This window comes from Macrobrachium nipponense, chromosome 10 (genome assembly GCF_015104395.2).
Source record: "Macrobrachium nipponense isolate FS-2020 chromosome 10, ASM1510439v2, whole genome shotgun sequence".
Lineage (NCBI taxonomy): Eukaryota > Metazoa > Arthropoda > Malacostraca > Decapoda > Palaemonidae > Macrobrachium > Macrobrachium nipponense.
In genome coordinates, this window is record NC_087204.1 from 30,061,568 (window position 1) to 30,075,007 (window position 13,440).

Consider the following 13,440-nt stretch of genomic DNA (forward strand, 5'->3'; position numbering starts at 1 on the left):
AGCCTACTACTAAGCGGTATTTTCCACTGTGCATATTGCTATATGTATAAAAAAAAAATATTTTCTACTTGTCAAAAGTCTTCCGTAGGTCTTGGGCGCGATAGCAATCTTACCTACTGTGACGCAACACTGACACCCAACGATGTGATGGATTTCACTGACAAGCCAAACCACTAAAGTTGGTACCTGACCCACAATAATTCCTAAAAATTACCAACAAGCTTTTTTTTATTTCTAATAATTCATTAATACTTAAACACGATTATCTTTAAGTTCACATTTTTTAATACTAATACTGCCTAATCATCGCTTGAGATAAAAAAAATATTTTCAAGCAACTTTAATGATATCAAGGGCTTAAGTGTTTTTTTGCCGCCAACGGAAGAGCAGTCTTTCTGAATAAATCATTTATATTTGAGGGAATATAAGAATAGCATATCAATATAAAATAAATACAAAAATAGCATATCAAGATATAAAAATGGCATAAAAATACAATCAAAAAAAAAATAGAATATGAAAATGACATATCAATACAAAATAGAATATAAAAGTAGCAATGAAAAAAATAATGAAAAAAATACTAAAAAGAATTCCGGCCATTGGCTTCACTGCCGCATTGGTAACCAAGTTAAGGCAGCCTTGAATGCAGTTACTGCCAGTTACCAAGTCCCGCACGCAACTCGCATTAACAAAATGGGCAGTGTGTGTTTTGATAAAATGGGTAGGACGAGAAAGCGGGAGAGTAGTTGTTTACTATTCCTGATAAGAATACGTTTAAAACGGCTTCATAGCCGCAATTCAACAGGCAACACAAACAATCTATTATCTTACAATGAATTATTTAACTTCTATAAACTTACAATGACTAAAATTACGCAAAAACAAACAAACATCTAAAGAGCATAATTGTCCCGAAATGACGATAATCTCATATCAATAACTAGCGATATATAACATCGCATCTTTAATACTACTCTATTTGTAACTACTAGTCCACAAGGTATCCTTAACCACCAAATTAATAACCATATCTTTCTACAACCAACAATATACGTAAATCATTGCTTCAAGGCTAACCAACCGACCACCATTACCCAGTGAAAGTGTATACTCCCAGCGAAGTGAAGTCTGCGCAAAATCAATAGTCTCTCTAACACGTGGCCCGAGCACTTGGTCAATCCGGGACACTTTTCAAACGTGACGAATCCCCCACTGAAGCAACTGCAGTCCTCGGTTATGTCCTTCCTACTTACTAACCACTATGGAAGCTAGCTTCAGTATACATATATATATAGTAATGTATGTATAGTATATGTATATGTATATGTATATATATATATATATATATATATATATATGTAGTATAGTATGTATGCATACCTCAGGACAATTAGGCAGAAATTCGAAGCAGAGCGCTTTCGTCCTTAAATAAGACATCGTCGAGGCACAGATGGAATACATTTGAAAAGAAAGTTACAAGGTAAACAAAAAGATCAAGAATACCAGATGGTTAATTGTCAAAAAGGTAAAAATCAAAAAGGTAACAGGAAATCGGGATCACAGGATAATCGGAGATCACCACGGATCACCTTAAATAAAAACCAGAGACAACCATAAGGGCGGGGAAACGGAAAGCTTAGCCATACAAAAGCCCTGAAATATCTCCTCTAATCTTCTTAAGGGTTGGTTGAATGAAGACGTTGTCGATCGTGTCCGAAATCCATCCTCCTTTTGAGATGTTCATTACCTGCCTCTCTTTTATTAAGGCCGATTCCAACCATTTGACTCTTGTACCGGCAGTTGCTGCTATAAATTACACGTGACAAATTCCAGTTTATTCTATGGTTATGTTCATTATATGGTTGAAAATAGCAGAGTTCTGTTGTCCATACCTAACTGACCGTTTGTGTTGTATTAATCTCTGGGGAAGGGATTTTACCTGTAAATCCGATGTAAGATTGGTCACAGTCCTGGCATGGGATTTCGTATACCCCAGAGTCCTTTGGAGATGTCTTTTGTTGGACGTTAATCAGGGATTTGCTAAGGTGTTTGGGTAAGTAAATACAAAAGGGTTCGATTTTCCGAGGGGGTTGGTTATTCTCTTAATCGTGTCCAGGTGGGGAATTATTATTTTATTGTTGGGTGTATAATCTGGTCTTGTCTTTAGGGGGTCGGTAGAAAATTACGTTAGCTTTGTGAATTGCTTTCTCAATTATATGGTCAGGATATTTTAAAGACGAAAGTTGCTTGCGAATTAGTTCAAATTCTTTTTCCAGGAATTCTGGGGAACAAATTCGTAAGGCTCTTAAGAAAACAAGTTACTAGCTACCACCTATTTTGTTATAGAAATGTCATGATAGCTAAAGTAGTGAATGTATGAAAGTGAGAACGTTGGTTTTCTTATATGGTAAAATTTGTATTCTGTCGTATCTCTGATTATTAAAACATCAAGAAAAGGAATTTTGTTGTCTGTTTCCCATTCAACTTTAAATTTGATGCTGGGCACTAATGTGTTTAATTTCGAGAGGAATTCATTGAAATTGCCCCACCTATTATCCCAAATGTTAGGATATCATCCACGTATCTCATCCACAGCATGTTTGGGTTTTATTGCATTTATTACTGTAGTTTCAAAGTATTCCATGTACAGATTGGCTAGAACAGGACTTAAAGGACTACCCATACTACACCCGAATTTTTGCTTGTAGAATGATTCCCCGAATGAAAATACGTTATTAGATGCACATAATTCAACTAGCTTTATTATTTTGTCAAGCGCCAATGGGAAATGATCTGAATAGGGGGATAATTTTACCCTTAAAAACTGAAGAACGTCCTGTACTGGTACTTTAGTGAACAAGGAATCTACATCAAGGCTTAAAAGTTTTATGTTGTGAAGTGGTATATGTGCTTCTCTGAATTTGTGACAAAAATCTTCCGAATGTTTAATGTGACTGGAGAAAAAGTGCCTAAAAAAGGGGAAAGGAGGCCAGCTAACCATTTGGAAATTTTGTAATTGAAAGCACCGGCACATGAAACGATGGGTCTGAATGGAAGATTGTCTTTGTGAGTTTTGGGAAGGCCATAAAAATAGGGTAATTTAGGATTAATTACTTTAAATTTCTCTAATAGTTCAATACTCTTTTTGTCTTTGCCAATTAATCTTACTTTCCGAAAAAATTCTGTGGTACGTTTTGGAGGGGATTTTTCGTCAGTTTTTCGTATGTGTTTGTGTCGCTAAGGAGCTGGTTGATTTTGTCAAGGTAGAAGTCTTTTGCTCCATTATTACGATTTTGCCGTCTTTGTCGGATCTACTTATTATAACATCTAACTTTTTTAGCGAGTGGATGGCTATCATGAATCTGCGGGGAACAGGATATTTCTTATGTAAGTCAGTTAAAGCATTTAGTAACACTCCTTTTAAACATATCTCTTCACGGTTGTAGTTTTTGTCAGATATGAATTTATCAAAAGCCACTATGAAGTCTAGGTTGTTTTTGCGGTCTGGCATAAGGGCAAAGGATAAGCCTAAATTTAAAACAATGTTGATTTACAGTAAGGGGGTGTTGGATAAGTTTAAAACTTTGTCTTGTTGCTCAAGATTATTCCATGCACTATTGTCTATTAGGTTATTTAACTTGCGTAGAATCTGTTGGAATGAGTCACGCTATTATAGGCAGCAATGTCGGAACAGATACGATACGAAAAACGACATCTTCGTTACTACGCAGAGTGATATATGGAACCCAGTCTAATCTTCTCTTCGCCTCCTCACTACGGACCACATATACAGGTATCTGGATTTCATTCTGTTCCGACATTGCTGCCTATAATAGCGTGACTCATTCAACAGACTTCTACGCAAGTTAAATAACCTAATAGACAATAGTGCATGGAATAATCTTGAGCAACAAAGACAAGTTTTAAACTTATCCAACCACCCCCCTTACTGTAAATCAACATTTAGTTTTTAAATTTAGGCTTATCCTTTGCCCTTATGCCAGACCGCAAAAACAACCTAGACTTCATAGTGGCTTTTGATAAATTCATATCTGACAAAAACTACAACCGTGAAGAGATATGTTTAAAAGGAGTGTTACTAAAGCTTTAACTGACTTACATAAGAAATATCCTGTTCCCCGCAGATTCATGATAGCCATCCACTCGCTAAAAAAGTTAGATGTTATAATAAGTAGATCCGACAAAGACGGCAAAATCGTAATAATGGACAAAGACTTCTACCTTGACAAAATCAACCAGCTCCTTAGCGACACAAACACATACGAAAAACTGACGAAAAATCCCCTCCAAAACGTTACCCACAGAATTTTTCGGAAAGTAAGATTAATTGGCAAAGACAAAAAGAGTATTGAACTATTAGAGAAATTTAAAGTAATTAATCCTAATTACCCTATTTTTATGGCCTTCCCAAAACTCACAAAGACAATCTTCCATTCAGACCCATCGTTTCATGTGCCGGTGCTTTCAATTACAAAATTTCCAAATGGTTAGCTGGCCTCCATTTCCCCTTTTTTAGGCACTTTTTCTCCCAGTCACATTAAACATTCGGAAGATTTTTGTCACAAATTCAGAGAAGCACATATACCACTTCACAACATAAAACTTTTAAGCCTTGATGTAGATTCCTTGTTCACTAAAGTACCAGTACAGGACGTTCTTCAGTTTTTAAGGGTAAAATTATCCCCCTATTCAGATCATTTCCCATTGGCGCTTGACAAAATAATAAAGCTAGTTGAATTATGTGCATCTAATAACGTATTTTCATTCGGGGAATCATTCTACAAGCAAAAATTCGGTGTGAGTATGGGTAGTCCTTTAAGTCCTGTTCTAGCCAATCTGTACATGAATACTTTGAAACTACAGTAATAAATGCAATAAAACCCAAAAACATGCTGTGGATGAGATACGTGGATGATATCCTAACATTTTGGGGATAATAGGTGGGGCAATTTCAATGAATTCCTCTCGAAATTAAACACATTAGTGCCAGCATCAAATTTAAAGTTGAATGGGAAACAGACAACAAAATTCCTTTTCTTGATGTTTTAATAATCAGAGATACGACAGAATACAAATTTACCATATACAGAAAACCAACGTTTCTCACTTTCATACATTCACTACTTTAGCTATCATGACATTTCTATCAAAATAGGTGTAGCTAGTAACTTGTTCTTAAGAGCCTTACGAATTGTCCCCAGAATTCCTGGAAAAAGAATTTGAACTAATTCGCAAGCAACTTTCGTCTTTAAAATATCCTGACCATATAATTGAGAAGCAATTCACAAAGCTAACGTAATTTTCTACCGACCCCCTAAAGACAAGACCAAGATACACCCAACAATAAAATAATAATTCCCACCTGGACACGATTAAGAGAATAACCAACCCCTCGGAAAATCGAACCCTTTTGTATTTACTTACCCAAACACCTTAGCCAAATCCCTGATTAACGTCCAACAAAAGACATCTCCAAAGGACTCTGGGGTATACGAAATCCCATGCCAAGGACTGTGACCAATCTTACATCGGATTTACAGGTAAATCCCTTCCCCAGAGATTAATACAACACAAACGGTCAGTTAGGTATGGACAACAGAACTCGGCTATTTTCAACCATATAAATGAACATAACCATAGAATAAACTGGAATTTGTCACGTGTAATTTATAGCAGCAACTGCCGGTACAAGAGTCAAATGATGGAATCGGCCTTAATAAAAGAGAGGCAGGTAATGAACATCTCAAAAGGAGGATGGATTTCGGACACGATCGACAACGTCTTCATTCAACCAACCCTTAAGAAGATTAGAGGAAGATTATCAGCGGGGGTGACTTAAAATGGCTTGTTTGTGGATGGACCTCTTGGTATTAAATACCACCCCCTTTTCTGTGAACTTTTCTCATTCATCTACCTGAAGAGGGAGACAGCAGTTCTCTGAAATATAGTACTTTTTCTCTATTTTTGGTATGGGCTCCTTTTATTAGATGGAACTCTGTTGTTACAGAACATTTATACCAGTCATATATATATATATATATAATGTATGTATATGTATGTGTATTATATATATATAATATATATATATAAGATATATATATATATATATATATATATATATATAAAATATATATATATAAAATATATATATATATATATATATATATATATATATATATATATATATATATATATATGTATATGCATACCTCAGGACAATTAGGCAGAAATTCGAACAGAGCGCTTTCGTCCTTAAATAAGACATCGAAATAAGACATCGTCGAGGCACAGATGGAATACATTTGAAAAGAAAGTTACAAGGTAAACAAAAAGATCAAGAATACCAGATGGTTAATTGTCAAAAAAGGTAAAAATCAAAACAAAAAGGTAACCCAAGATAATCGGGGATCACAGGATAATCGGAGATCACACGGTCACCAAATAAAACCAGAGACAACCATAAGGGAAACGGAAGCTGGCCTCACACTAGGCATTTTTTCTCGAGCAGCGAGCCGTTGCTGCCGAGAATGAAAAACCGGGAGCTTTTAGCTCAAGATTCTTGCTTCCGAACAGGACGGGAAGCAGCCAGCACGAGCCGCAAGCCACAGCATAGTGTAAACAAACAAGATGGCTGCTGCTGATAGGACATACTCTCCTGAGCCACTCTTGAACCCACAAACGTTTTTTGTTACTCTTGCATTCACGTAAGTTTCCGAGAAATAAACCACTGCAGCGCATCTTGCAACAGTCCGACAATTTCTGGGCGCCATGATGATAATCAGATGATCAGTTTTGTTTACTTTTCCTACGGCTCCTCGAAACCACGAGTTCCTAGTGTGACGATACAACACTTTTGCTCGCTTGCGAGCATCGAGGCTGGATGCTGGCCAAAACCACGAGCAAGAAATGACTAGTGTGATACAAAGCCCTGAAATATCTCTCTGACTTTTACCTTTTTGACAATTAACCATCTGGTGTTCTTGATATTTTTGTTTACCTTGTAACTTTCTTTTCAAATGTATTTCATCTGTGCCTCGACGATGTCTTATTAAGGACGAAAGCGCTCGGTTCGAATTTCTGCTTATTATTTTTCCTGTGGTATTCGCTTATGTCATGAAGTCACTTGCATCTACTATGCTTTTTTTTTAAGCATTAAATACAAATACATAGAAAACAGATTCCATCACACTTTTTGTTGTAAGCAATCAACTTGTGGTATTGACTTTTTTTATGCAGACTTGCTCTTATTTCTTTACTTCTGTTTTTCATACTCCTTCAAAGTTCCGGTTAAGTAGTACATTTGGTTAAGGGTCATATCTATTATGGTGTCTATTGGTACATTAGTGAAAAGGCTCTGTGTTCATGAGTGCAATTTTGTTGGTTGTGTGTTTGGTTTTCAGGATGCCTGAATTTTGTCGCTGATCTTGGCAGGAACTTCATCGGTACGTACGGATAGATGTATGACATTTAGGGCTAAAGCCCAGGCTTGGGGTCAAGAAGGCCATTCAGCGCCGTCATGAAGGTTAAATAAATTGAATTATGGTAAATGAATGAATACTTCGTGAAAGAAATGATTGGTATGTACGGGGTAATTGTGCTGTTCAAAGTCTTGGCTATTTTGTAGGGTGGGGGATGTGATTTATAGATTGGGCTGAGTGGATGGTTGTTTTTGTCTCTTTACTATCCACAACGATGTCCAGGAAGTCTCCCCCCAACAATGTTTGGTAAAATGTTTTCATGGCATTGTGTGTTAGCCTCCTTTGTTTGTCTTGCCATTTTCTCCTTCAACTGGTCAGTAGGGTCTTTGTGAATTTTAATTAATTTTGTGGTGTTGTTTAAAATGTAGTCCATCCTCTTGTATTCTTGTCTGTAGATTACCACTTACATAGCTGTTTTGTCATCTTTGCGTATAACTATGTTTTTGTTGTTTTTAAATTCCTTGACAGCTTCCTTTTAACTTGTTGATATCTTGCTTTGGTTGGGTCCTTTAGTCTTGTTGGCCTCTCCCAGTCGCTCTTCAGTCAACCTGTCTTTAAGAGCTACAGTCCACCTGTCTTCAAAATTGATTTTGCCCTTGTATTTGTTGCAAATCTATGTTTTTCTGTTTAATGGACCCCCACTTTTCGCAAATTTTTCAATGGGCCATACATAACCATTATTTTCGGAAAATTCGCCTATTCACAGAATTTTTCACAGAAATATTCTACGCCTGTGCTGGAGTTAAGCATGAAAGAGCCATTTGAGTTAGTGGCGATTGATTGCGTTTCTTTTCTGCCACCTGCAAGAGGGGGGATCTAGAAGCAGTAGTGATGGTGCACCACAAAAGTTTCAGAGTTGTGTGCCTGTAAAGAATAAGACTAGTGCGAATGTAGCGAGGGTGGTCAGTACAAGTTTGTTGCCTGTGTGTGCGAATATGACTGGGCGAATGCTGAGTGACAAAGGGCTTGAGTTTGTTGGAAGACCTTCTGAGCAAATGGTGAGAGAATGGGGGCCAGAAAAATGGAATGAATGGGATTTATGTTTAGGTAAGGCTTTCTCTGTTGTTTATTTCATATCAATATAGGTATACAGTATATAAAAGCACTGGCCTATCTCCAAGCGAATATACATATAATGAATTATGGAAGATTTGTAAAGGCAATTTTAAGTAAGTGAGGAGGAGCAGGAGATGTGTAGACAAGGTAACGAAAGATTTGAGCTATAAAGTTGGGGATAAATTGTTAAAGGAAGTCATCAAAAAAGGCAGATTAATAGTCAATTCAAATAAAATACGGGACAAATATGAAGTACCATACATGGTAAAAAGGGTTTGGTGAAATGGGTCGGGTTATATTTTAGTGCATGAAAATTAAAAATGAGAAAAAGAGGAAATACAAGCCCATCATAATCAGTTAAGAAGTGGAGAGAATCTCCAGAATACATACTTAAAAAATACATCCTATAATGGAAGTCTTGGCTTGCAAGAGAGAACAGTAGGGAAGTTGTTGAAGAAGGAGGAAGATAGTTTCTTGGGAAATGAAATAAACAATAGGTGGTTACGAAGAGGAAGAAACGTTGGAAAAAGAGAAAGTCTGTAAAGGGAACTGGAGAGAAGACTTTTGCTAAGTTGTTTGACGAAAGTTCGGCAGGTGGCAAATATGATTTTGAAGGTTTGTTTGGGATACAGAAGGGGTTGATTTAATAGCCAATAGAACAAATGTTCAAGTTAACTGATAATGAAGATATATACAGTATTTCTGGTTTTCTGTTAACTGGAGAGGCAGAGTAGTTGAATGCAGGTTTAAATGTGAACGAAGAGGAGTTGGGAATGACTGGAAGTGTGATGCGGGGGATTCCCAGTAGTCTGGACTGGAGGATGAGAGTGGTGGAAGTGTGTGGAAGAAGTGATGCGTTTGCTGTTGGGTATTGGGGAGATAGAACCGACCTGAAGTCAAGAAAGTTTGAGTGGTCCAAGTCCAGAAGTACAGGATAGAGCAATTGTGGGTGAATCTGAATGACAGACCATGGACCAGAAGTCAAGGTTCAGTAGTAGAGTATGAATGGATAGCAAAGAGGTTTTCAGTGTGAGAAGGGTAAAGAAGTTTACCTTCTCTGTTAAGGGGAATGTGAGTGTAGGATTTTTTCAGTAAGGCAATGGAATTTTTTTTTGGAAAAGATTAATATTTATTTAATCAATATTTCTTAGGTCTATTTTTTGTTTCTTGTTAGTTTGTTTTTAATGATTTTTTTTCCTTTTCGTTAAAGGCATGGAACTTCTCCCCTTCCAATGTATGGTTCTCATTTTTCTTATGAATTAGATTTTGAAATTGGCCTAATATCCTTTAAAGTGACTTTGTGACTTGAGCAAATGCCTGGTGTACAACCATAGTAAATAGAATTGTTGGATCAATATATATTACAGAAAATGTGAGTTGGCTATTATTCTCAATTATGAGAATAATGTTAATGTTGAAAAGGTCATCATGAATTACATATTGTGATAATGTACTCAAGTCCCTGGTGTTAAAGTTCAGTGTACAGACATAATGTTGGATTGAATCCCAGGTACAGTTGTATTTCTGTTAACGAAAATATACTTCTTGTTACAGTGGTGTATATCAGTTTATTTGTAGTGATACAAAGATTTTCTTTTTTTCTGATTGGATTAAAGACCCTATTGTTGTAAAGGGCAATATATTATATAATATAAAATATAAAAATATAAGAATATATATATATAGTATATCATATATCTATATATATATATATAAGTATAATTAATATATAGTAATTATATACTATATTATATATATAGATTAATAAGATTATATATGATAATATATACATAGTATATATATATATATATATATATACTATTATATATAATTATAGATATATATGTATGTATTGTATACATATATATGTGTGTGTGTTCTATTATTGCTGAACTATTTTTGTAGTATATTTGATATGCAAAGTTAATTGCTTGTGTTTATAGTGATTTCATAGATTAAGTAGTTGTAGAAAATTTGTGTGTGCTCAAGTGCGTGCGAGGTGTGAAAGTGGTATACATGTTTTCCTTGGAAATTCCTTATTTTTCAGGAAAGTAAGAGTTTCATTGTATTATATGTACATATGTATATCTATATTTGTCATTTGCTCTGATTTTGGTATCCTTGAACTGTAAAGGGACCAAAATTCCATTGTTTGATTGTGTAGTAGTAGCTCTAGAATAAATTAGTAATAAAGAAAATTTTGTCTGAGTAATTCAGCCTTCCATATTTTCACCAGATACCACCTGCCATTCACTTAATGGTTCCTTCACTAATATTCAATCTGGCCACAAGGGAAAAATGTGAGATAGTCAGACACTATCCATGCTGTTAAGACTGATTTATAGAAGTTTGGTCTAATGGCCTGGCACTGGACTAAAATGCACATTTAACAGGATAAATTCTCAAGTTTTTACTCTGACAAAAAATTGTCACTAGGCTGCCATCCAGTGGCATTAGAAATAACTTTCCGCTAATAAGGACATCCATGCAATGTTTTTAGCACACAGTTAAACAGTGAAATGATTCCATCTTGTTAACCATTAATGAACAGATACCCTTATATGAGTAACAATAACAGGCTTTGGGTGGTGGACAGATTCACTCATGGTGAGCATCAATATTATGCGCCATCGTTTTGGAGAAATCGGGTGGGCAATGTTCCATCACTTCTCTTGCCCATATGTATATTCACTAATGGCAACTTTGAGACTGGCTGAGATTGCTGATTTTAGGCAGCTCATGAGTTAGTCTGACATCTTTTTATATATTTGCTCATAAATGTACCCAGAGGTTGCTGATGGTTCTAGTTCTTATCTTTTATGAAAGTATGTTAGTTATAATTTAAATTTTGTAAAGAAAAGTACAAAGAAATATTAGAAAAGGCAAATATAATAAAAACACTTACTGCATCTTTGATACTATTAAGTAAATTTACAAAAATATTTTACAACAAATAGACTTGGAATTTGTTACTGATTTTAGTTCTTAGCTGTTTTGATAGTGTGTGCTGTAATTATAATTTTACAAAATATAAAATAATTTGTTAGAGAAAACATGTACTACGTATAACTTAGTAAAATTTACAATTGTCTTGTAAAAGAGGCCATACAAGGGGCTGTAAATAGTCTTTTTCAACTTCTCATGGAAGGTAGCGAGAATTTTTAGAACTTTCCATTGATGTTTTATTCTTAAACTGGCTGTCATCAAAGTTTCCCCAGCCTGGGCTGCTGCATGTTATGTTTAGCCTGGCTCTTAAGTAGAACAATATCCATGAAAAACTCTGCTAATATTTTTGCAGTTCAAGCGGACATGGAGCAGCAGTTTTTAATGGCGAGAGGGAAAAAAATGCAGTTGACAATAAATTGTAATCATTCCATTTTCTGCTTGATAATGTAACCACATTATTAAACCATGAAGCAAGCATACAATAGACAAAAAAAAGTCACAGTAGAGCGAGATGCTACTCACAATCTGTGGTTTAAGGGGAAAACTACAGAAATTTTCTTAAAATATTCCATCTTAGCTCTCCTGCCACCATTCAACCATTTTCATTTAATTTTTCAAAGACTGCAAAATGACCTAGTCCAGTCTAACACTCGGCATGCTAAAAATGAAGAAAATTGGATCATACTCAGCATGAAATCACGCTTCAATCTTTCCGGGTAGGGGGTGGGGGGCTAGGGTCTGTGCAGCTATTGTGCCAAGACTGTGTTCATCTTTTCAGTAAAACTATTTTCCTGCCACAAGAATGCAAAATTTTGCAGTAATACTAGTTGATCAACATTATGTATGTAGTTTATGTTTATCATAATGGTCATGTACACAAAGACCATGCTGTATGCACATTCATGAACAAATGTACAGCACTATAAAGAACATGTATACAGTACTTTACACACACACACAACTTATGCAACATATTCATACACGCAAGTGCCTAATCTCTTCTGTTATAGACCTTTATATCAAAGGACATTAAAACAAAGATCAAAATATAACCCATCAATAAAACATTAGTTCATTCAAACCAGAAAATATGTTATACTGAAACTGATTCATTGTACTCACCAAAGCATCATCTACTAGAACATCAGGAGAGATTCTTCTTAGGACGGCACGAACCTTGGCTCTCTCCTGGTCAATGACGCCAGAAAAATCCTGATTTAGGGAAAAGGAAAGGGAGGGGATATGAAGAGAAAAAATACATTAGCTAACACTGTCAAGTTAACATTATTATAGGGTATAGTATAAGGCTAATTGAAAGGCTCAAATCAACCGAAATAAAATTAAGAAACAGGAAATCCTTACCATTAATATTACTTTTATATGTTTATGGTACAGGTCATATGCTGAAAATACATATATTTTTTCACATGTTCAATAAAATACTATATTTAATTAAAGAACAAATTTTAAAAATTTATATTAACTTGGGTAACCATATTCAGGGGGACCTTTGGAGTATGTAATGTAATTACAAAACAGTACTTATTCTCAAATAAATTCAAAATAAATTCATCTTTAACAGGGCATTAAATTACTAATCAGTCAGGGAATGAGCACAATAACCCTTGAACTATTCAGCAGAAACTTTGCACGAACTTTAATGTTTACTTTGAGCCATAATAATAGCTATAAAAAAACCTATAACCATTAAAAGGACTAATGAAATCCATAGGATTTCCCAATCAAAACTTGTATTAATGAAATCCATGAGATTTCCCAGAGTCAAAACTTGTATAAGTCAATTGACCTCTGGCACTGAAGAGGTAGAATCATGGACATTTACATTTCAATAGTTTAAGCAACCAAAAGTTTCCTTCAACATTATCTTGTAAAGCCACATTACTTCCAATTTATTACCAAGAATATTTCTGTACAT

The 13,440-nt window shown here is 35.3% G+C and overlaps 1 protein-coding gene across 16 annotated transcripts in view; it reads right to left on the bottom strand.

The window, feature by feature from the left end:
* LOC135223541 (ribosome-binding protein 1-like) overlaps positions 1-13,440 on the bottom strand; it is a 60,826-nt gene that overhangs the window by 21,272 nt on the left and 26,114 nt on the right. For all 16 annotated transcript variants that reach the window (XM_064262028.1, XM_064262026.1, XM_064262038.1 and 13 more), the window contains one exon: positions 12,627-12,716. In XM_064262028.1, the coding sequence (XP_064118098.1) occupies positions 12,627-12,716 (90 nt within the window). The remainder of the gene's footprint in view (positions 1-12,626; positions 12,717-13,440) is intronic.